Here is a 26,550-nt window from a genome sequence, read left to right on the forward strand (position 1 = left end):
ACAATCATACCTTATTGTGAATGTGCTTTACATGCTAAAGTGATAATAGGGCATATTATTATTGCATGCAAATATGACATACTAGCTGACTCGGCAAACGTTGTTTTGCCATATAAATTGTATTGATCTTTTGCTGGCTGGTTGATAAGAGATGGCGCTAGTTGTATTCATTAGTAACAATCACACTTCTTTTATATTTTGTATAATTCACACTATAGTTTTATAAATTATAGCCTATTTGTTATTCTGGTGTCATACATCCAGACATACAAACTTTCACATTTATAATATTAGTAGGACTGCTAGCCACGCCGTGAAAAGATTTGGATCCATGGGGTCTCTGATTGTGTAAGATAGTAATAAGTATATAAATAATTAATAAGTCTCTTACTTAATAATAGTAATTATTATTAATTGTATGTGACAGATAAATTTATACCTTCAAAACTCACCTATTCATCAATCCAAAAAAAAAATCTCAACGAATGGGACCAAACTAGATTAATAAAAACACAAAGTTCGTTTTAAAATTTTATTGAACTTTATAAGAACCTTTTAAATATAGTTCAAACAAAATAATATAATATCTTATATAACCGACAATACACTAGTGATATCTACATAATTATAAAATAATTGTTTAAGGTTGCGCTAGTCGAGCATTCTTCCATACAAACGTACGTAGTATGGCGATTACTACCCTGATTGACGGTGTATGTTTAAACTGAAAAGTTATATTTGTCTCACCTAGCCTTGTATGTAAAATAAAAAAAAAGTAAAAATTCGATTCGAAACTTCCATTTTTATCAGTAATTTTAACGTGACGTCGAGCGTAAATAAACAACTTATGGATTTTGAAAATGGCAAAACTTTTACCATCCACGGATAGATTAGTTACTTAACATTTCAAATGATTTTATATTGATCAGGTACATTCAGTAGATTCAAAATATGCCCAGAGGCCTTTTCATAAAATTTTACGCGCACATTTTCGATATAAATCATTATCAATTCTGGAGTGTGTGTGCCCGAGTGCATCTTACTGTTCTTTACAGTGTGTTTCACTTTCACACATGACATTGGATGAGATAACATGCATTTTAGCCCTAACGAGTTTGAGCCGTCGACTAATGTACCCTTAAACAAATAAATCATTCAAGTATTTGGTTGGTCTTTTCACGACTGCACCAATTCTCTTGGTAAAAAGTAATATCCCTCTTTTGGAGGTACTGGTGCTTTTAATTTATGTGTGATAATAATAATAATTTACAATTTTCTCCGTATTTATACTGGGTGGACAAAGTAATGTGTTACTCCTGACCAAAACCTTCGGTCTCTTCGATAGCATAATTCAACTTTTCGCACAACTGCTCGTAGCTCTTGTAGGGCGGTAAGTCTAGTCTATTGAAGCATGTGTGAGATCGGGGCAGCCAAGTGTCCTTGCCCACCTGCATAAAACATAATATACTTATACAGGGTGTACTGTTGTTAAGTGTGAACAGGAGAGTATTCCGTAACTGTTACATATATCAAAGAACTTTAAACTGATATCGAAAGTACGTTACTTAATCAGTAAAATAACATCAATAACTTTTTTTAAATCAAACGAGAAGTATCCAAAATTTTGATATTAAACACTCCCATACATTTACTATGAGATTAGTAGTGTTTTAAAAGTTATTGATGTTATTTTACTGTTTAGGTAACATACTTTCAATATCTGTTGAAAGTTTTTTAATATCTGTAATAGTTACGGAATAATGGCCTGTGCACACTTAACGATTACACCCGGTACATACATACATTTGAACATAATATACATTTGAAGAAAAAAATAAGATCTTTTGAACATTATCGTGACGGGGTTTAACACTTACACACATTATAACGTGATATAAAATTTAATTTCTACCTTTCAGGTTAAAGTGGGTTTTAAAATAATAGATGTTTTTTTTATGTATCCAAATTTAAAAATATCAAAAATAACTTTACATTGCTGCAATTTAAAGTTCTATGCTCTAAACAGAGCACACTGCTTATACACACTTTTTATATTATACATTAAAGTAGTTAAATTCCCATAATTTTTCAAGTTAATGCCGTTTCTAAAATGAACTGTACATTTAAGCATGGAATAAATTGTCCATAATGTAGACGGCTTTTTAGTTTTAGCCATCTCATTAAAATACGCCAAAAATACTGTTTCGGAGAAAATGTTTATTAAAACTCGTTCTTCAAACTCATAAAATTTTAATATACTTTCATGTATTTTTCTTTTGACTTCGCTGGAAGCAGGTTTTCCAATGTCAATTTGGCTTCTGATCTTAATTCTGGTGGAGTGCCATCAATCTCAATTTCACTCACTGAACCGTTGGAACTCGTTTTAATTATTATTAAATTTATATTTATTAAGTAGGTATGTAAATAACAAATCAATACGAATTTTCAGCTTTGACGCCAATTTGTTTTATCATCTGTACCGACAGGCAAACGCAGAGACTATAGTATGCCAAGAATGACAAAAGAGATCCGATCAAAGAGTATAAATATTTAATAACCCCAGCACGCCGTTTCATACAACATTGCAGTAGCGTTGTAATGTTCCAAATTCAAAAAACGCTCCTGCAATAGATTTGATTTTCTTTGTCCGAAAATTCTATAATTCGCGTGTTCTTTTTTCGAAAATAATGACAATATTTCCATGTATGTCTGAAATATTATACTCATTTACCTTTTCTATACAAAACCGTTGCGGACCATTGGAGCCCATCAGCTCGGCAAACCCACCGACTGGTACCCGACACGTCCCCGTCACAAACTGAAGCAATCTCGCGCGTTTCTCGTTGTCCATCTGTCTAACGAACTAGAAAAATTGGGACAACATTAGAAAAAGCATGATCAATAGTAACCTAGAAGCGATATTTGATGAAGATAATTTTTTTGGGGGTAGTTTTTCAACCAACCATCAGATAACCCATCTGATTAAAAGTAGGATCATCATCCATATCTGAGTTTAGTTTATCAGTAATTCTGGTTGATTCATATTAAAATCCCTAACTAACAATTGTTTAATAGATTTATTTATATTAATTTGTAATAGATGATTTCGAAGAAGGCCTGATGAACTGTTTTATCAATATGAGGAGAAATAAAAATGGCGCATAATCTTATTTTGTCAAGTCTATTAGCAGTAGGTATATACAGGATGTCCCAAAGTTATGGGACATGAAGGGAAAGTACCTTAAATATCGAATATAGGCTATTTTACTGAAAGAAGACTTTATGTTATTTTTAAAAGTTAGTAATTCTGCATTCAACGATTTTCTAAAAATTACTTGCCTCGTCTGGGAAAGGAACTGAGGAAAGGAACTTCAAATGTTTGGTAAGTAAATTGTACATAATTATTTAAAAGAAAGCGGTTCATCAATTATTTATCAATGAGTGTATGTCTGAGAGATAACTCTTATTATTATATTGTAAGTATATTAACATCGCTTACAGTCTTCTCATAGAATCGTGAGCGGCACTGCAGTGCCGCTCACGATTCTTGAAAAAACCCAAAAATTCTGAGCGGCACTACAATTGCGCTCGTCACCTTGAGGCGTAAGATGTTAAGAATCATTTGCCCAGTAATTAAAGTAGCTACGGCGCCCTTCAGACCGATACACAGTAATGTTTACACATTACTGCTTCACGGCAGAAATAGGAGTCATTTTAGTACCCATAATCTAGCCGGCATCCTGTGCAAAGGAGCCTCCCACTGGTAAATTATCGATATACCGTTACTATTGTACTACTTGCTATATTTACTTGTGTGGTACGAACGAAGGTAACACTTGGTTAGGACTGTACATTTTACGTGTTATAACAAATTTTTATTAAATTTAGTAACAACCGCTTGAATACTTTAAATATGTACTAAAAATGAAAGTAGTCACATCAACTTAATATATATATTTCTTTTGTGCGTCTGATGTAACTGAACTCCTCCTAAATGGCTTGAATGATTTTAATGAAACTTTCTGTGTGTCTTCAGGTGGATTCGAGAATGGTTTTGATTCACAACTGAACTACCTCCTAAACGGCTGGACCGATTTTAATGATTTTTTGTGTGTTCCAGTGAATTTGAGATTAGTTTAGATTCTCAATTCCGTCCATGTAATATAATTCTCCTGCTCATGTGTATGTTAGTGAACTCCTAACGGCTGGACCGATTTTTCAAATTTAAGACGTGTATACAGGACAAGATCTGTCGGGTCCACTAGTTTTTAATAAAAATATTTGAATTTGAAAGTATCTCACCTGCCAGAACCAGGCCACTTGCTTGCTAGTTCTCGTATAGTGCCTGTAGATGGTGTTCCTCTGCCAGTCATCCACATCTACCTCCTGCATGCCGCACAGCATCAGCTCCAGTTCGCGCTCGTCGAAGTATTTCAGCCATTCAAGTGGTACCACCTTTAACAAAACCAGTTCTCTGTAGACGAATTGATCTCTTACTGTTATATATTTTATTATAGTTTTAGTATATTATAGTTACATATCGTGTTCTACTGCTGTTGATAATAATTAATAACCATCTAGCCCCAAACTAGGCAAGGCCAGGAGAATGGGTGCCATACATCCTATATATTATACGCTTTATATGAGCTTCACCTGTATGTTTGTAACCGACTTCTTTGGGCGCGATTTTGACCCACTTTAAACGGCTAGATTTCGTTCAAACTTTGTAGATTTACCGAGGACCGATGACATTACACTAATTTGATAAAATTATTCAATTTTTCAATTTGCAAAATATGATTTTTGTTAATTTATATAATTTTCATCTATAGTCGATAAGGATAATTGATGTTAAAGTACTTACTTAATAGTTTTAAAAATACGCTTTTATAGAAAATTTAAGTAAGAAAAGGAAAAATAAATAATAGTTAAAAAAACTAAAAAGCACGCTTTATATAAAATTCAACTAAAAAATAGAAAATAAATTTAAATTGAAAATAGTGTAAAAAAATATATTTTATTGTAAAAAAATCGTTGGGTGTAGAAGAATAACATACATCAATAATATTTATTGAAGTGGGAACTTTGCGGAAATTCTTAATTATCCAAATGTTTTGAGTTTTCTTTAGTGTTAATTCCGCCAATATTTGTCTCTAAACAATTCGACACGTGTTTCGCCTCTACACGAAGCATCCTCAGGACATGTTGACTCGCCAAACACTGGCACGAGACTCTAGACCATAGTTTCTCAACCTTATTTTGCTCACCACTTTGAGAATATTTTATTATTCTAGAGCCCCCCATCTTAATTTTACTTACCATCTGTCGCGAATTTAAAACAGCTATTGCCACGATTATATTTAAACGTAAGATATTATATTATAGCCCCCCCCCCCGAAAGTCTTACCCCGACTTTCCTACTAAAAGGAGATGTCCTCTCCATTATCATTATTTGACGCTTTTACGGTAAAAGAAAACATGGAGATGAAACACAATTCTTTTTTAATATAGTAGAGGCAATCCAACGTCAGGAACTGTCATAAGATATCCCCAATAATTACATTCATTTAACTACTGTTAATATTTCAATACTTTTTAATATAATTATCACTAGAATTAGAAATAACTATAATAGCATATTATTCTGTTCTTTAGTTAACTTGATTCGTGTAAGTTAGTTGGCACTACAATAGTGCCAACTAACAGTTGGTAGCATCATTACCGTACACGGTCGTGCCCTATATAAGCCAGAGAGCTCAGTTCGAGGCAACATTACTCATTGGGATTTCTAAGGGGTAACGCTGCCCTAAATATCTTTAATATTTTTGATAATTAGTATGATAATGTAATTCTAAGTGTGGAAACTTTAAAATACAGATGTAACAGTTTCATTATGTGCGTTTAAATTACCAACCCTTTTTACACATTATACTCTGAACTTCTTAAAAAATATAATTATGTTTTTGGTTTGTAATCTGTTTATAACTATAATTTATAAATCCTAGTACATTGTCTCGTAATTGCAACACACCTCGTTGAATCCATCCAGAAACGCGGATGTCTGTTCCTCGATGCCGCGAGTCATTCGCCACTGTGTCACCAGTTGTAGATATTGTTCCTTGTTAGCCTGAAACAACATTGGAAATGATTTGAGCCAACCAAATATAGATTTGAAAGTAAATATGCACCACATACAAAATTCACTTTTTAAATGTTATAATAATAATGTTGATTCAACAATAATTGTCCCAATAGTCGTTTCCGTTAACGGTCTTATAGCAAAGAGCCTCGACCATCATCTCAAGAGGCTCTCACTTAATAACTCGATAAAGGGTCAGTTACAGAAAGCAGCTGTTTTGGGAACAGCACGCATCGTGCGGAAGTTCCTCAGTTTGTCGCCCTAACCACCGGCGGAATTGTCGTGAACCAACGCCGGCGGGACTCTATTTTTTATATTTATATTTGTAATATTGTTTTTTATAAATATGTTATATATATAAATGTAGAAAATAAGATGAAATTGTAATAAAGAGTATAATAATATTGACACACTTTTCACACAAATTATCTTGCCCCAAGTTAAGCATCTATAGTCTGTGTTATGTGTTACAAGACAATGATATATTTAATACAATATACTTACTTAAACATACATAAATTCATATAAACATACATAAATACATTTAAACATCCATGACTCGGAAACAAACATCTATATTCATCTCTAACTTAGTAGGTAGGATCGCTAACCTAAATGTTGGATATATGTATCGCTTATTTGTAATCTACCACATATTTGAAAACATGTCTTGAGTACAACGGGCATATTAAAGTAAGCCATATTGTTTACAGATAAAATTGCAGGGTTATATATGAAATAGCCTAGTAGAAAACGTCCCATCCCCAAGGCACAGTATATCCTTTATGTTAAGGTGAACAATTCGCTTTTAGTGTAACGCAAAAACGCAAAAATGGAAGAGTCAATGAAATTCATAATTCAAATAGCCGGTAGCCATCAACGAAAACTTGAAACTTTTCTAATGCGGCTCAAATAGACATCGTGTTTGGATAAACAGGGAATCACCAATACGATCTAAATAAAATGTTCACAGAATACCTTTATTTATTAACGGTGTGTGTGGATGATGCAGCTACTGTACTCAATAACTTTTGTTTTATATTAGTTAACATTTACTTTTTTGACTTACTCGTGTAAGGCGTTGACTATTTGTCGATTGAGTATGTTTATTGCATCACTTTACATATTATATTCACGGACTAGTAAAAAAATAAGGACTCCGTGTCACCTTACATAACAGTGTAGCACCAAAACAAGCCCATTAACGTGTAAATACATAGCCCCCACGCACACACTTACGCTACTACAGGCCGATTGGCGGCCATTATGAGAATTGTCATCGTCTGTGACAGATCAGTTTGCGTCTCAATAAAATATTTTAAAAATGCAGTCGTGCGTTGTGAGTAAATGTAAAATCGATACTGTATAAGTATTTGTGGCCATATATGATTATATAAGGGAGAAAAAATTGTGAAACTAGTATCCCCCGTAACCGCACACACACTAGAATAACGGTGCTTCACTTGCTAATATCACGGCGCGGAGTCCTTCTTTTTTTACTCGTCCGTGATCATATTGTAGTTGAAATGATTTGTAAAACGATGAAAATGTAAATCTTGATTTAAAAGAGTGGCAGTGAGTTTCTTGCTACTTCTTTTCATTAGCTCAACCCTTTACGGAGTAGCGGTAGATTCAATAAGAATTTTTTATTTAAATAAAATAAGTGTCATTTCCCTGACCTACTGAATAAAGTGATTTTGATTTGATCACGGGGAAAGACGGAAATCGTCTCGCACACAGTCTCTGAATTTACTATAATAACCACAAAATATCCATAAAATCCTAACATTTATTCGAGCACAACTAGTTGGAAAGAATTTACTAAGGTGTGTTTTGTTTCTAGTAGGATACGGCAGAGGTACGAAAGACGTGTGTCTTATAAAAGCGGGCAACGCTCCTGTGATTCCTCTGGTGTTGCAAAAGACTGTGGATGACGGTGACCACTTATTATCAGGTGACCCGTTCGAAAATTTAGAACAAATCATGCATTCTTCGTTACCTATAATAATATTGACACACTTTTACACAAATTATCTTGCCCCAAACTAGGCATAGCCTGTACTATGGGTACAAGACAACGATATATTTAATACAATATACTTACTTAAACATACATAAATACTTATAAACATCCATGACTCGGAAACAAACATCCACATTCATCATATCAATGATTGCATCTACCGGGATTCGACCCCGGGACCTCAGTAGTCAGGGTCACTAACCATTCGGCTATATGGGTCGTCAAAATATATAACTGACACGTACCTCTGTGACGCGCTCCTTGTCGCCGCTCGGTTTCAGCTCATGGTGGATGACCTGGCCCAACACCTCAAAGTCCACACTGAACCACATTTCAAGCCCACACTCGTCTATATTATTATCCTTAATCCACACCAATGAGTTGTAGAACTCCGGATCAATGGATTCTATGTCTTTCATTGTCAGCTTCTTATTGAGCATTCTTTTGTAGAAGGGCATTGTGAATCCCGAGTAAATAAATCTGCCGTGATACAAGGCCATCGCTATGAACCTCCCGATGAACTTAAAATACAACAGATGGTCTGGGTTGACGTAACTGGCAGGATTTATTTGGAGGCTGTAGTTATTTTTGTTCGCGTACTCGAACAAGCAGTACATGGGGTTGAGAACTTCGTGTGAGAGCAGGAAGAACCATTCTCGGCTCACACCGCCATAGTCCAAACCCTCCTCCCCTCTGAATATAATGTACAAACGTCTTCGTAATTCATATGCAGGTAGCCTCATTATCTGAAATAAATGTTTGTCAATATAGTGGTAGTTTTCCAATTACAGAGCATAATGCAACTCAGTGCCACACAATGCCCAATTGTGCTTAGTTGGAACATGATTTAGTTTTAAAATGCACCAGCAGAGTGAGTGTGTACTAAGTTCAGTGTTGAAAAAAAAACCGTAGAGTTATCAATCTAATAAGAAAATAAGATGTTGTCTTCTTCATTTTGATAAATATTTTCATTTCCACGAAAACATTTATGATGTCTGCTTCATTCAATGATTCGATCAAGGCATTGCAATATTGACAAAAGTATATTTCTGTTCAATAAATTTGTGTATAATTTAGAATTCTAAAATGAAATTGTATTCACATTTATTTATTATTATATTTTGGATAATTAATGAAGTTATAATATTCTCTAATTTCAGGCCAATTACGTCCCATAGTTCACATTAATTATTTATTCTAATAAAAAGGAAACTTATAAACTAGAAAACCATCACTGTATAGGGGTGTGGTATCCAAAATATAAAAATTCATAATATTCATTACAAGTCCAATTTATTTTTTGTTGTGAACAGATATCCATCGTATATATAAGGGCTCTATAACATAAATAAAATAAAGAGAATAACAATGTAATAAGTTAATAATTTTAAATTTAATTTATTGTAATTAATAGTTTATTTTAACTAATATAAATAAAGTTACAATAATTATAAGTACTTAATAATTTATAAAATTATTAATTAATAAATATAAATTATGATATGATATATATTTTAAATTCATTATGTTTGTAAAGATAATTACCATATCGAAAACGTTGCATGCAATACAAATTGCAATAAAATTCTCATACATACCGTACAGTTAAAAAGAACTGTTATGTACATAAAATTGAAATAATATAAATCTGATTATTAATTTGTGAAATATTTTTTGTTTTTTATCTATCATATTATTTCATATATGATTTTCTGTATATTTTACAAATTTAGGAATAAATGAGGCTATTTATTATACATAGGGCTCCTGATATCGTCAGATAGCCGTGCCTGATGCGTTGCAGCATCTCGGAAGATTCATAAGGGCCCCGTATGTATCGTTATACTGGACCCTTATCATTCTAAATGCTTTGTGTGTAAATGTTATTGTTATGATAGCAAAGAGTAGTGACAACTTATGACCTAATACATAATTAAAAATTTTGCGAAATTTCTAGTCCCAGTGGTATAGAAAGTGATAATCTCGAATCCCGACTTAAAATCCTTAAGTATTAACTTATCTAGATAGTGTTGCGCTCGCTTACAGAGTGGCCAGCTCTTCTATACTTCCCATAAAAAACGGGGGAAATGTGTTTTGAATTGGCGATATCTATAGTTTGCAATGAATTTTATCTATTAATTCCCTACGATTTTTTTAAATTATTACCAATTTTTCTTTTATATGTAGACGGTGTTATTTCGTTATCTTCAGGGAAAAAAGGTAGTACATGTGTGATGTCGAAGACTATGCTCTTATATGCGCTTAAAAGCCGATACTTTTCTTTATTCTTATTTATATTTTTTATTAATATATATATATTACCCGACAGACGTTGTTCTGTATATGATAAATAAAATAATGTTTTTATATGAATTTGAATAATATCATAACATCAAAAATTACTTCGTAAAATATTCACCCTGCTGTCGTAACGAAATTGTTTCACAGCAGAACTGTCAAACCGTGCGTCAATAAATTCTCTCATAGAAATTATATATGGACACAACAAAGGAAAAACAAATTTGTTGTTTTTATTTAATTTAGCAGCATTTTCCTATTTATTCACCTTTTAAACCTTCCCTGGACTTCCACAAATAATTCAAGACCAAAATTAGCCAAATCGGTCCAGCCGTTCTCGAGTTTTAGCGAGACTAACGAACAGCAATTCATTTTTATATATTATATAGATATGAATTCCTAAAATTCTTTTAGAAAATTTTCTGTTGGAAATATACAGCAAATACCAACATCTACGTTTAATCAATTCGGATACTCCGATGTAGTTTCGATCATGTCCGGTGACCTTGAAAAAGAAACTTTTTTCTTTTTTAATACTACGACAGAATCGCAACTGATAGGTCGTGACGAGCTTATGAGCCAACACTTGAGTTCTTCGTTACGTTCAGTCAAGCTCTCGAACTCTCTAACTAGATATGTTAAAAATAAAGTTTAATATTATAGAAAATGAAAGAAGAAGAAAGCTATTAAAGGCGATGTCTCACTGGCGTCGATTTCCTTTTTTGCTATTCAACACGCGCTGTCGAGTAAGAGAGCTTCCACACTACGTCTATAGTTCTACGAGTACACCGGACCGTGTTTTCACGGGTACGGATAGGATTCGGATCGGACGTGCGAAAGCCCTGTTAGGGTGTTACTCTGTTCGATAACTGTTTTAGTTATTTATGCACCTGTTGTGTAATAAGGGGTGATAAAACACGAATGTCGGTTTATATGTGTGATAAAAGTATCACATCAGTGTTTTAATACCTAATTATCAACAGTTGCATACAAGACTTTATCTACACCCAGAACATGAATCCTCTAAAAGATTCTGGAAAAGTTAGCTTACTGCTAACATTAAAACACCAGTCCTAGTAGTAACCTAATATCATTCATTAATGATTATATACAAATAAACTAAGTACAACAATTAAGAAACAATTATTTATTTTAGTAGTAATTTACATTTTGTATAGTTCAATAATTAAAATTAACTCGAATATAATGTTATTTTGCAGCGTTTAAGATGAATCGCTCATTTTTTGTAAACAAAACAATAAAAATGGCGGGGATTCGAATAACCGACTTTTTTTTTACGGCGCGCGACGTTCTGGTAGTGTGGAACGCGCGTAAACGAAAATGTTATTTTTTTGAAATTCATACAGATACCACGCATCGAGCAATAAGTATGTGGCTGTCTGTTGAAACTCTTTGCGCATGAAGGGATCAAAAAAAAAACATAGGAGTGTTGTTATAAAATTCAGTACAACATTACAACACTCGTTTGGATGATGTAATGGTTACTAGAACATTGGGTGTTTTAATGTTGGCAATAAGCTAACTGTTTCAGAATCTTTAATAGAGCATTTAAAGCATGGGTGTAGTTAAAAATATTAAATACCTAATCTGTTTGCGATTATTCGTTCATTTTTAGAAGCTTAGCAAATTAATTTATTTTAAATTCGTAACATTTTATATTTAATTTAACAGTTTATTAATTAGATGTCAGCTTGTTTGTGAAGTTTTGGTAGGTGGTATTAAATTTGTTTTAAAAATCCCTTTTGGTCTTATTGCCCATAATATAAATTCAGTTTATTTTTATAATAATACATAAATATAATGTATGTTTATGATCATAACAACTATAAAATCAAAGCATGCTACAACTTTACCTGGTGATACGAATCTTCAAACAAGGTCTGCCTGGAGAGAGTGATCTTAATGTGACTCGGCAGCGCGTTGCTCTGACACAAGTACCGGAACTGGCTGAGCTTCCACCGGAAGGATCGCTCATAGGCCCGGGGTACGCCGTACGCCCCCTGCGGTCCTTTGGGTGCTCCAGGTCGAGGATCCTGGAAGGTGGTAGTCCGAGTATTGTGGTCCACGAAGTATCGAGTGCCATCTTCCGTGAAGCGAATTTCCCAACCCGGCGGGAGGGCCTCCTCCAGCGCACTTATTTCTTGACCCTAAAATGTTTAATTACAATATATTTGAAAAAAAATTACCAAATGAGAAACAAATTGTTTGTACAATATATAGATTTAAGTTACGTTGTTTAAAGCGTACTGTATGAGTTTTTATACTTCACAATTATGGATCAACTACACCAAAAGATCCTTTAACATCCTCAGGGTTCAATATAATGATGCCCTTCACATTTTATTAAAAATGGAGTCCCGGACTACTACGCTGTTATACGGAATAGAATAGCGGGTTTCTGGGAAACCGTCCGTAATTCTAATAGCAAGATGATTAAAGTCGTCGCTGAGGCATCCCTTGACAATGTGATTTACAAACACTGGCTAAGGGTACACCAGATCCCTAACGTAAAATGACTATTTTTTATATTTTTTTTAAGTGACTTTAATTTTATATTAATTAATTATCTTTTTACATATTTTTTTTTTTATAATTTTTTGGTATTTTGACTACCTACTTATATGTAAACATGTTTTATATGGCTCCCTGACCTGCAATAAAATGATTTTATTTATTATTTATTTATTTATTTATGTAACCCGATTTTTCGAGACCATTGAAATTGTAGGATTTCAAGGGCGCTGCGATCGGTAGGAGGCAAATAAATGTCAAAATTGTTATTATGAAGTTTTAAGCGCCATTCATTGCCTCGGAGCTGATCTTTGCAGTAGACGGTTGGATTTGGCAAAATTCACGTTACAGTTTCCTCTTTTCGTTTGGTATGTATAGTTTTGGGTATTAAATTAGAGATTGTTGGATCTCATGTGTTGTATATATTAAATCCGTCTTCTCCGTTGGACTTTGTATGTTTTTTTATCGACAATTATCGACAAAAACCAGTTATTTTCTTTTGCCAAAAATGTTGGTTGGTCTAAGCAGATGTGGTGATATGGACTTCTGATGTGTACAAATGATTTGAGTTTTCTTTAGTGTTAATTCCGCCAATAATTGTCTCCGAGACTCGTGCCAGATTTTGGCGAGACAACACGTCCTGAGGTTGCCTCGTGTAGAGGCGAAACACGTGTCGAATTGTTTAAAGACAAATATTGGCAGAATTAACACTAAAGAAAACTCAAATCATTTGTATAATTATGGATTTCCGCAAAGTAACGCCTACATCAATAAATTTTCTTCTGATGTGTGTTCATATGAGGAGTTAGTTATCTCAAGCAAGTCACTAGTTGTTATCAGAATAACAAAAATATTAGTTATTGTGTAGTCAGTGTTATGTTGACATTTTTATTGAATAAGTTTAAATAATTTACACACGATCAGTCATAGAGTAACATTAAATTTTGTCAGAACGTTTTACTTAAAATAGGCACCTATTTATTTGTATTATGGCTGTAGTGTATTGACATCTAGTCTGACTGAGTATGTGGTAACAATCATTGTCACTGTCATGATATCGACAGTGAAATTAACCGTGTGACGTTGAGTGCTATATAAGGAATGCACGGTACAGCGGAAGGCAGTTCAAATCGGCTATCGGTTGCGAGCGGACGTCCCCGGGTATAGTGCGACGTAGTAAAGATTAGTTGTTTCACTCATGACGAAACGTGGAACATTAAAATAGGTATTCACGATTTTGAAATTTGATTATAACTTGCAATGAGCGATTCTCTAGTAAAGTGCGGTTTACACGGGTAACTAAAGCCGCGCGGTGTAAATGGACCGTCTAAATGGCAATTCGACTAGGTAATAGTGACTAAAGCCGCAACCCCCAAAGTTGGGTAGCATCCGACTTTGGCCGCGGGGCGACTGGCCGCATGCGACTGGAGACTAAAATCGACCCTGTAAAACGATCAGTTTGAGGCGATCGCCCGCCACATGAAGGAGTGTTTCACTGCTATTATATATTTTCGACGGAAATGACGGAGCCGCATGCGATTTTAGTAACCTGTGTAAACGGGCTAGCCATGCAAATTCAAAAACATGTGTTTATTCATGTAGGTCACGGAAATGACACTTATGAATGTCAAAAAAATATAAAAATCATTTCAATTACAATATATGCAAAGTGACGCAACAAAAATACTCAAATGTCAAAATTGAAAGGCTTACACGAGTTAGTCTAAAAAATAAAAAAAATAAAATTAATACTTATAAACACAAGAGTTATTGAGTATAGTAGAGGCATCAATCCACACATACCGTAAAATAAATAGAGGCATTATGTGAGCATGCCGGCTTGGTGAGGCAATTTGTGAAGCGAATGGCAGCCGCACGGCGAAAATCATATAATTTTGAAATCTACCAGCAGAGTTTCATATGTGATTGTAAATGACTGTGTACAAATAAAGAAATTTTGAATGTTTTTTGTCCCCCAAGCAATTTGCGGGTATGATAACTCGCCGGGTATACCTGAGTGCGGGGATCCTCCCACTGCGTGGTCCGGTTCTTGTGGTTGACGTAGTACACGCGGCCGTCGGGCTGAACCCGTCGTTCCCAGCCGGCCGGTAGTGCGCCCAGGCCGTCGTCAACACCCGCCGTCGAACCCGCGCTGTTGGGAGCACCCGGGTTGGAGGCCGAACTCGTACTGGCACTACCAACCGCTCCACTACTGCCACCTTAACACAATTATTCCACTTTCAAATAACACTACAAATGACAGTTCATACAATTATACTAGTCTTCATACTGTCGCCTATTCTTACAGTATATTACCGGCCATATAGTAACAATACTAATAGGTACACGGAATAGTTTACAAGTGGAACTGCAACGCAGCTATCGATCACAAGTATGGGCTGGTTCGTAACAGTGTCACAGTCGAAGGACACGAAAAAATGACACAATCACAATTATTATGTGGTGGTCCGCATCACTGGCTCAGCCTTCAGACTTTCTTTAAAGTAGAAAATAATAGCTGGGGGCTTGATCTGGGCTGTACGGTGGATGGTTAATTTCTTCGAACCCTGTTTCAGCCAGAGCACGCTTTGCAAATCGCACTGTGCGAACAGATGCGTTGTCCTGCAAAAACTGCTGCCAATTTTTCGACTTTGAACTTCCGCAGCGGCTTTCCCCCTTTTTTATATACTGCAGTAACTCCTATTTTGGACTCCGGGTCATATTTTCGGATCCATTTTCTGACAATGAGAGTAAAAATTTAATTAGGATTTTCGCCCAAGATGTCCAATTGGATAATGTTCATTTTACCCCAGTCCACGACATTCTGGAAGACTCGATCGCACTCGAGGCACTGGCCTACGATTTCCCGAGACAAACCTGCATAGCCCGTGTATCTTTAGTACTGACATCCGGATATCAATGCATGTTGGAAGTGTCCAACATATCATTGATATGCAAAAGAGACAGCACACAGCAATAACTATCGATAACGACCTGTACGACCCACCGAGGAAGCTGGTGGTCCACTTGCATAAACTCTCGGGAAGCCCTAATGATGTTTCCCACCATCTATCGATGCTTGCTTAGGTTTTCAACACTAGTTTTAGCACCGCAGACTCTCGCTACAGCGCCAAAATGGCGGATATCAATTGGGCATAAAAGCACTTTGACAGCCGCCAGTCCAGTGGTATGTAGTAGAGGTCAGTGAGCTACGGGGCCGTGTGTTAGGTACCTTCGGCGTCTTGCGTTGGCGGGTGCGGCGGCTGCGGCTGCGGGTACAGGAACCGCTGGTTGCCCTGCGCCACCACGTGCCGCCGCTCACCGCGCCACACCTGGAAGCGTGCCAGTCGCTCCGTGTCAGGCCTCTGCCAGGTGGTAGTCCGCGTGTTGTGGTCCACGTAGTAGACGCGGCCTCTTGCGTCGCGCCGCACCTCCCACCCCGACGGCAGGGGCTGCGGCCGCTCCCACGACGTCGACCGCGTGTTGTGATCCACATAGTACCTGCACCGACATGTTTATTTATTTAATCAAACTCAAAAGCATCTTTCTTCCCTGTAAAACTTTTTATCTACACCCATGCTTTAAATCCTCTATTAAAGATTCAGTGAGCTTATTACCTACATTAAAACACCCAATTTTCTAATAACCATTACATCATCCAAACGAGTGTTGTACTGAATTTCATAACAACACTCCTATGATTTTTTTTCGATCCCTTCATGCGCAAAGAGTTTCAACAGACAGCCACATTCTTATTGCTCGATGCGTGGTATCTGTATGAATTTCAAAAAAAGAACATTTTAGTTTACACGCGTTTCACACTACCAGAGCATCGCGCGCCGTAAAAAAAAGTAGGTTATTCGAATCCCCGCCATTTTTCTTCGATATTTTTATTGTTTTGTTTACAAAATGATCTTTATAATCGAATGAATTTTAATTATTGAACTATAAAAAATGTAAATTACTACTAAAATAAATAATTGTTTCATTAATACTTAGTTTATTTGTATATAATCAGTAATGAATGATATTAGGTTACTACTAGAACTGGTGTTTTAATGTTAACAGTAAGCTGTTTCAGAATCTTTTAGAGGATTCATATTCCGGGTGTAGATAAAGTCTTGTATGCAACTGTTGATAATTAGGTATTAAAACAGTCATGTGATACTATTATCATGAGATAAATCCACATTCGTGTTTTAATACCCCTTATTACACAACAGTTGCATGAATAACTATAAACATATATCTTAGTTCGTTTTCAGCTTATGGTAGGCTTTTGCTATACGGGAATGTAAACATTACAATTTTAATAATATTTAGTGAACATAATGTCTCAACATATTTGGTAAGGTCACATTTGTTCATGTCTCCTCTATTTCCAAACCAAATTATTAAGTTTGATACATGTGTTAAGTTTGAACTTAATATTCTTGGAATAATATCATGAAAACTGGTGTTTGTTTGTAAATCTGGAATTTATTTACTTCAAGGAATATCAACAGCTATTTACGCAAAATCAAAATACAATAAAAACTTAGTGATAATTACAGATATTCACTAATGACAATAGAAATAGTAAGAACCAAATTATAAAGAGTAAATATGTAATATTATAATCTAATAATAAGCACACTTAATATTTACCGGTTAGTCAACGGATTCAAAAAATTATTTCATGATACATTGTTTCATTGCGTTAACAATTGTATTAAAAATATCCAAATTAATTTTTTCACTGCTTAGTTTATTATAGGTGGAGCTAGCCCGCAAGATATAACTATTGCTTCGGTAGTTAGTAGATGGTTGAAGTACATACAATAAATGGCTATAGCGTAGTGCAGTTGACGAAGTTCTCAATGAAATTGTCGAAAGAAGATCTGGACAATCAAACTCATTTTGAGTTACTCGTATTTTCAAGAAGAAAGCAATTTCAGAGATCATACATCGTTTCTCAAGCGGTAGTAAATGTTGCTTTTTTATGACAGTAAGGGACGAGACGAACTGGACGTCCAGCTGATGGTAATTGATACGCCCTGCTCATTACAATGCAGTGCCGCTCAGGATTCTTTGAAAACCCAAAAATTCTGAGCGGCACTACAATTATTGCGCTTGTCTCCTTGAAACATAAGATATAAGTCTCATTTGCTCAGTAACTTCACCAGCTACGGCGCCCTTCAGACCGAAACACAGTAATGTTTACACATTACTATTTCACGGCAGAAATAGGCGCCGTTGTGGTACCCATAACCTAGCCCGCATCCTGTGCAAAGGAGCCTCCCACTGGTGGCTTGCTTTTTACAATGTTGCTCGTAGGACTTTGAATTGTATCTGTCGTTAGTACGGTAGCATAGAAAGCGTAGGAACTTTTTTTGAATATGTTCCACCCAATTACTACAACGAAACGATTTGATGCTAATATTTCTTAATAAAGACTGTAAAATATCGAATAGTTTTGCAATGATTCATCGGTAGCAGTATTCAATATCTAGTCAAATTCAATATAAAAAAGACGACGAAAGAGAAGAAATGAGTCGCGAGGCGTGTAAACAAACCTTAACTTGCCCAAAGCAAATCTATACTAATATTATAAAGCTGCAGTGTTTGTTTGTTTGTTTGAACGCGCTAATCTCTGGTACTACTGGTCCGATTTGAATGATTCTTTCAGTGTTGGGTAGTCCATTTATCGAGGAAGGCTATAGGCTATATGTCTATGGCTTTTTTTTTAAATTAGGGATCCGTAATAAAATTGCTATTTTGTAACACAAGGTGTAAAATCGAAAACTTATTTTTGCGTGCGCTGCAAAAACTATTGACAATAGAACAAAATGATGTACAGGCTATAATATAGGCAATATTTTATTACTTATAAAACTATCACGTGAATTATACTTTATATGGCAAAACAACGTTTGCCGGGTCAGCTAGTATGACATATATTTCAAATAAAGCATACATAACTAGACTTATAGTTAAAGAATCTTCTGGAATTGAAATGTCGGAAATGTTCTTAATTCGGTGCCCTACACAGAAATTTTAACAGGTCCATGCATATATGACATTTATTACAATAATATTAAGTGTGCTAATTGTACAGTAATTTGTTTACTGCAAACTATAACATATAAATTCAAACTAGTGATATACTACTCAAGAATGTGATAACAATTGCATACTAGGAAAACATTTACGAACTGCATCTACACTTTACCAAACACAACTATTATTTATACTTTTGAAACTTCGATAAATATAAATATTAACAATAACATTAAAAGGCAACAATGACTCGCATTTGCACTGATGATGTCTGCAAAATTACATATTTAAAATATTTTTTTCAATTGTTCTTTCGTTCTGTCCCAATTAGAAATGTTTCACATGTCTGGAATCTATGTTGCACAACCTACTCGCTTCTTGTATTTCTTAAAATGCCTAATAATTTCGAGCGCAGTTGTCCTTCTGTAATTATAATGAGAGACTGCATAGATTTCACGTTCATGCTCTTAAAGAATGAAGAGAAGCAGCTGATATAATGTTCTTTACAAAGTAAAAAAAATACGAGTCCTGAGTAACTTGACAAACCCAAAAATTTTTTAGAGATAAATTGAATTATCATGTCTCATTGATCTCTGTCGGAAACATTTTCGTGCGATGATTAAGTATTTATGCTTTCAAATGTGGCCTTAAACCCGACGAGTCATTTGATCTACTTCAAATGGCGTTTATGGATGAAGACACTTCTAAAGCACCCATATACCGTTGGCATAACGAATTTAAGCGCGATCGTCTATCGTTGGGGGATGAAGAAATGGTTGTCCTTCGACTGCTGTTACCGAGAAAAAATGTTAGTAGTGAAAAATTTTATTCAAGAAAACAAACGAATAACATTCGAATAAATTCAGCATGTATTGCAGATTCGATCAGGAATCGTTCACAAGATCCTATACGAGACCTTCGCGTAAGAAGGTGGCCCATGTGGAATGGTGCCTTGACATGATCAATAATAATTAATATGAAGCAGGCTTGTCTACGCTCGCGGGCTAATGCTCTACCACGACAATGCGCATGCGCACTCAGCGCTCAAAACAAGGTACTTTCTGGACACCACGCCGGTCAAAGTTCCGGTTCCTTACAGTCCTGACCTAGCACCGTGTGACTTCTTTTTATTCCCTAAAATAAAAACTCAACTTGAAACTAATCCAGTTTTCGAATCAAAAAAATCGAAAACTGCTTTAGACGCGTGAGACAGTTTATCTATATAAGGCGAATTTGAAGAAAATTTTAGATTCTCAATACTTTCTGAGTGCCCCAAGTATACATCATATATATCGATAAAATTATTTATGTAATGTTAGTATTAAAATAAATTAATCGCTATTGATATTTTAGAGATAACAATCCGTAAAATTCAAATTATTTACAATCACAGATGTTTTAGAAGACGTTATCAAAGTGTACCGATAATTTTATTGCATAAATCAGATAAGTTATCATGTTGTATTGTAGACATTGCTTATAACATTACAAATTAAATAAAACATTTATAGAACGACAAAATGACATACCTACGTTATATAGAGAAATGTGGTGGAAGCAACAGGCTTGAATAACTAGCATTAGTAATATATTCGTTACTATATCGTTAGTTACCTGTTATAACAATGAATTTTGATGTAAACAGGGATGATTTTTTTCTAAGGAATGCATTTTCGAAACTGGTTTTATATTCAAATACGTTATGTTATATTCAGTTCAAATATTATTTATTACACACATAACAGTCATAACGTAAATATAATATAACACTTGATCGCTTTTGAACACAATGAAATACCTAGTTTGTATAAGTTTGCTAATTTCAAGTACACGCACCTAAGTATCGCTGATCTAAGGACGACTTATACTATCCTTTCGTGATACAGTTTTTACTAGTACGAAACGATAGGGTTAATCAGTTTAATGACAGCCACTAAGTTACCTATAATAATGAAAGTTAACTTTGAATAATAATTACTTATATTGTGTGTAATTAATTGTATAGATTAAGAAGCTGTATAATGGTTGCTTTCATATTTTAATAAAGATTATTATTATTATTATTATTATTATTATAGAATGACTGACAAATACATGACTACCAAACCAGTTAGTTATCCAATAGTACAGGAGGAAACGGCGCATGAGAACCAAAAACTATTCCACCTCAATTTTTTTATGCGATGCTCTTCAAATTGCGCTTCTGATGCATGTTGCCATGTGGCAACCCCGTGCCATATTATTTAAACCGAAATTGTTTAAACAATTGCAAGGAGTTGTATTTTTTCAACCGGTTTTTTTACATTATTTATTAAAATATAAATAAAAAAGTTCCACAACTTTTCACGATAAAGTTAATATTTTTAGAGATATGAATTTTTAAAGGTTCGAAAAATCTCAAATTTGGGTACTTTTGACCTATGAAAAATATATTAAAAAAATATATAAATAATATTTTTTTAATTCTTTATAATAATGATATTCTAAAAAGAGAACACAATCGACACACGTGCAAAGGTACGCGAAGCTAATTATGAATTGTACGAATCATTATAATTTTCACAGTACACAATCTATGTGGGAAATCCCCGCGTTAGTTGAGTATGCCCCTGTTATGTGGAGGATGGTATTCGCGTAATATGCAAACGCGTTATAAGGCTATTGTGTTATAGGGAACATTACTTAATGTATAATACTTTAACCATATATTTAATTGAAATTTATCAACATAAATTCCGTTGTTATCTTTTTTTCTATATTATTCACTCATTATGACGTGGTCTGCTGACATCGAAGGTTTGGTGATTTATCATTGTTACTATATTTTCAAAGTTACATACACTCACAGGCACAATTAACCGCCCACCTATATTATTCTCAAAAGACGTGTTCGAGCAAGAGTACCAGCCCCTACGACCTCAGGAGAGCTCAAAACAGTTGCGGTAGAGGAGTAGCACAATACCCCCTAAATGGACATTAAACATACCATGAATGGATTGGCAAACCGGCTTCAAGAAGTCATAAAGGCCAGAGGCGGCAACACTCATTAGAAATTTTTATTTTATCTTTTAATTGAAACACTATTTATGATTTTTTTTTTAAATACTCATTGAAGTATAGTATTCTATACGGAATATAACGATCATTTACCACAAGAATAATCTATAGACTGAAATAGGCTTTATGTTACTTGATCACTACCCATGTTCTAGCATGCATCAGGTTGGCGTTTAGTAGTTTTACAGCTTATGTGTAAATTAGCTTACCTCCTGCCATACACATCATATCTCATTTCCCAGCCGGGCGGTAAAGGATCTTCTCCAGCGCTGGTGGTCTGTGCCTGAGTGCTGGAACCACTTTGTGGCTGAGGTGTCACATTAGATTGGGTATTTGTGTCTGTCTCTACTCGCGAAGGTCCGGCTCCACTTTCTCCAAATGGAAGTGCCCCATTACTTATGGGAGGGGGTCCGGGTGGTGGCTGTCAACATAAGTAATAATATGGTTAATATACCATTAATAAGTGAAATACATTTTGTCTTACAAACAAAATATCTCAAATACTATTTGTTACTTTAGCCTTACTATCACATTATGATGACATCTTTATTTATTTATCCAAAAAAATTGTGTTTAATTACTTAATTCCAGAAAAACATTCCAAACCACAAACATGTCAAAATTGAGTTAAGAACACAAAACTGGTCACATGACTCATATTAACAGACTGACAAAAATGGCAGTCCCACTGTCACTCTTTAAATTACTTCATGACTTAGTAGCCCAACCCATGCATGCATGCCCTAGCATGTATGGGGTACACTAATATTTATTAAACTTTAAACACGAATTCCTTAAATTGTAATGTTTGTGGCTTGGAAATATTTTCAGGAACTACATCCAATAATTGTTTGGACAATTATGGTGTATATTCCATTTTATCCTAATGTAATACCTGCAATCTCTACATATTTTAGCTGTACTGATTGATTCAGTATGTTGTTCACTCAATACATAGTTAAAAATATTTTACAATTCATCCATCATATCTTTGTTTTGGGCCTTTCTCAAGATACAAAAGGTGTAATACCCTTTTTTTTATGGAATAGGAGGACAAACGAGCGTACGGGTCACCTGTTGTTAAGTGATCACCGCCGCCCACAATCTCTTGCAACACCAGAGGAATCACAGAAGAGTTGCCGGCCTTTAAGGAAGGTGCCCGCGCTTTTTTTGAAGGTACCCATGTCGTATCGTCCCTGAAACACCGCACAAGGAAGCTCATTCCACAGCTTCGTAGTACGCGGAAGAAAGCTCCTTGAAAACCGCACTGTGGAGGACCGCCACACATCCAGATGGTGAGGATGATATCCTAACTTGTGGCGTGTCGTGCGAAGGTGGAATGCGGCGGCAGGAATCAGGTTAAACAGCTCTTCGGAACACTCCCCGTGATAAATGCGGTAGAAGACACACAATGAAGCGACTTCTCTACGCAACACCAAGTGATCCAGCCGTTCACAGAGCACTGGGTATTCTGGTACAACAAATAATTATACTCACTCTGAAGCTTGGTAGACGAACTTGGGTCCGAACTGGTGCTTCAGTGTTTCTTAGTCTTACTCTAGCTCTAATCCCTTCACCAAATGGGGTCCGAGAAGTCAATGGCTCTCCTACCACCTCAGGGTGGTTTAAGGTGGCTGGGTCTAATTTAAGCCCATCAAGAAGTATTACTAGTTCTGCTGATTTGACCTCTGTGTTTAAAGCATTGTCCTGAGACACTGATTTCATCAAATCTAAAAAAAAACAATATTAAATATATCACTATTAATATATTATACTATACATATTATCAGTGTTAATAGTCATATTGCTAGTTACCTATTGTTACTTCCAGATTTTCAATTTTTCCATTAAAATATAAAAGAACTTTTGGAATATTTAATTTATTTTCACCAAGAATGTTGTCTTTCCTGAAACTATGATGGTCTGCTAATCGGAAAACAATATTAGACAATGGTGTTACAAGCAGTGTGAACTCCTCCTTCCATTTGGGATGTAGGGTATTCTTAATAACTTCAGTCCTTCTAAAGACATTGTCATTTACTGCCACTTGGAGGTATGGATTGGGTTTGAAGAGACCAGAAGCTCTTATGTTAGCAGATTCAACTAAAAAAAACATAGAGAAATTACATTTAATATAACTTGATGGGTGTTCAAACTAATAAAACTAATTTTAATGTTTTTCTTATGAGATAATCTAATTTTTGGCAATTAACTAACATCACATTTCAAGCCCTAGAAAGTTCTATTAATATAACTGAGTAGCATCAATCACGCTGTAGACATTTTTAATTATGTAAAAAAAATACAAATGTTGTATTTAAGTATTTAAAGACATAGTATCTTGTTTGGTTAACACAATATGTGTTACACATTTAAATAAAACACTTTTATAAGGATTAAAATGTTTGTAATTGTAACTGTTTTTACATTAAGATTTTGCATAAAAGTTACAGTTAAGGGGACCCTGAAAAGGAGATCTGGAAAGGTTTTGAAGTGTCTGGTTAACTGGAACAATAATAAAAATGTAACTCTTACACAAAAAGAAATTTAAAAACAGTTAGAATTACACATGTTTTAATCTCTTAAAAAATTGCTATTCAAATAGTTAAAGACATGTTAGCACATAATGCATTATATAGCATAGCTGAGATATTATTGACCGCTGTAGTAACAAAAAAATATTATTATATAAATATTATTATACTATTTTCCATGTCATTATTGTTTCATTAAATTATGCTGCTAAAATACACAGAATAATATTGGTTGGAAAGGTTGGTGTGTATTTTAAGAAATTGTAATATAGCATTGGGTGAATAAAAGTGAAAACAAAACTTGTAAACAAAATGATACATTAAAGGCATAAAGGCATTTATTTTCTCAAAACTGATTCCTTTAGAATTCTTTTTGATGTCATTTCTAATAACTATATATACTACTACCACTTCGGAAACAAATGGAGCTCTGAGAGAAGAAGCGGCGCAAGCATTCTCCCAGCATTCTTTTTGCGTTCTTTTCAATAAAAACATACAATATTGTACAGTCATTTCTATCACTATAAAATAATCACAACCTAGTCCCAGGCTGTCCGATTATTTAGATATTCAGCAGTGGAGTAATAGGATTTCGAACAAAGCCATTTTTTTTATAAAACATTTAAATTTATTTATAGATAATGCCTGAACAGTGGCTGAGACTTTATTATAGAAGTGTATACATTTAGCCTTATTACTCTTGTATATATCATTATAATATGCAAAGTATGATATATATTAAAATATAAAGGAAGAAATGCACTTACCTGTCAAACTCAGTTGATGATATGTGGTTAAAGAAATTGGGGCTGTGAGTGTTTGTGAGTCTTCTGACATTGTGATATTGTTATATCATTCCCTTTTATATACAATACATGTTAACTATCCTTTATCTAAAATAATAATATTAATTAATATAACAGAGGTACTCCGAACAGAAACCTTCATAAATTGTAGATATAAATGAAGATGATAAAATATTTCAAAGCAGACAAAATTATTACAATAAACATAATAATTCTGTCTACTTTGAACTGTTTTCCTTTCAAATGTTTTAAGTATGTTTCCATTTTTTTCTGGTACAGGAATATTCAGTGCCAAAGTAATAGTTATAGAAAATGGGAGATAATCCAACACATGGATAACACCATAGATATAAGAACATAGTAAAATATATAAAATATGGTGAGATAGCGAACTGCGTACAAAGTAATTGTCAACAATTCATTGTAATCGTAGATTTTATTATAGTCATTGTACATAAGTAATAACATACTGCAACTTGCCAATACAACATAAATACAGATTTTAGCTAAATATTATCGATTACTTACAAAACATAATTATGACGATTGACGACTGAAGGAAATCTTTAGATTAGGTCATTATCGTTCCTCCCTTATCACTGAAAGGCAAAGGTAGAATTATCAAGAAAACTTAAATGCTTGTAGATTTCCTATGCTTAAGCCTAATAGTAAACTTTCACCGACATGTTTTCGCTCACTTGAAAAACCACAATTTGATAAACTGGAACTAAGTAGGAAAATTAATAAACAAATTTATAGTAAAGTAAACTCAACTCACAAGAATAAGAATTAAACTGTCATTATCACTTTCAGACAACTGACAGTAGAGTAGATGGTTGAGGCAGTTTTTTTTTCACTCCTATCTCGGCGCTTATGGCTCGCACGTTCTGTGCATCAAGCTTATGATTTCTTTCATTAGAAGTGGTTCTATTTCTTTCAAGGTAGGGTAAATAAAACCGGTTGAATGTTTGCATTACATGGGAATTTGGTAAGGTAATTAGGTCTGTCACTGGTTTAAAAAAAAATCACAAATGACACTTGCTAGAAGTTCATAGTTTGCTCTGTTCACGGACGAGAAAAAAAATAAGGACTCCGTGTCACCTTATATAACAGTGAGGCACC

General features: G+C 34.6%; 1 protein-coding gene across 3 annotated transcripts; it reads right to left on the minus strand.

The window, feature by feature from the left end:
• Positions 1–518: 518 nt before the first annotated feature.
• Positions 519–26,233, minus strand: LOC126972764 (E3 ubiquitin-protein ligase Su(dx)). Of its 3 annotated transcripts, none has more exons than XM_050819795.1 (14): positions 26,113–26,233; positions 25,957–26,027; positions 25,390–25,515; positions 23,904–24,191; positions 23,586–23,818; positions 22,298–22,509; positions 16,225–16,493; positions 15,006–15,211; positions 12,335–12,628; positions 8,408–8,908; positions 6,032–6,127; positions 4,303–4,455; positions 2,732–2,863; positions 519–1,448 (listed from the first exon to the last, which is right to left on the minus strand). In XM_050819795.1, the coding sequence occupies exons 3-14, from the start codon at positions 25,457–25,459 to the stop codon at positions 1,311–1,313; spliced, it is 2,592 nt and encodes an 863-aa protein (XP_050675752.1). In that variant the 5' UTR covers positions 25,460–25,515; positions 25,957–26,027; positions 26,113–26,233; the 3' UTR covers positions 519–1,310. The 3 variants fall into 3 exon arrangements, with proteins under 3 accessions (XP_050675752.1, XP_050675754.1, XP_050675753.1); XM_050819797.1 differs by having other exon boundaries at positions 26,127–26,175; XM_050819796.1 differs by having other exon boundaries at positions 25,957–26,201.
• Positions 26,234–26,550: the final 317 nt, after the last annotated feature.

The sequence above is a fragment of the Leptidea sinapis genome, chromosome 27 (assembly GCF_905404315.1).
Source record: "Leptidea sinapis chromosome 27, ilLepSina1.1, whole genome shotgun sequence".
NCBI lineage: Eukaryota > Metazoa > Arthropoda > Insecta > Lepidoptera > Pieridae > Leptidea > Leptidea sinapis.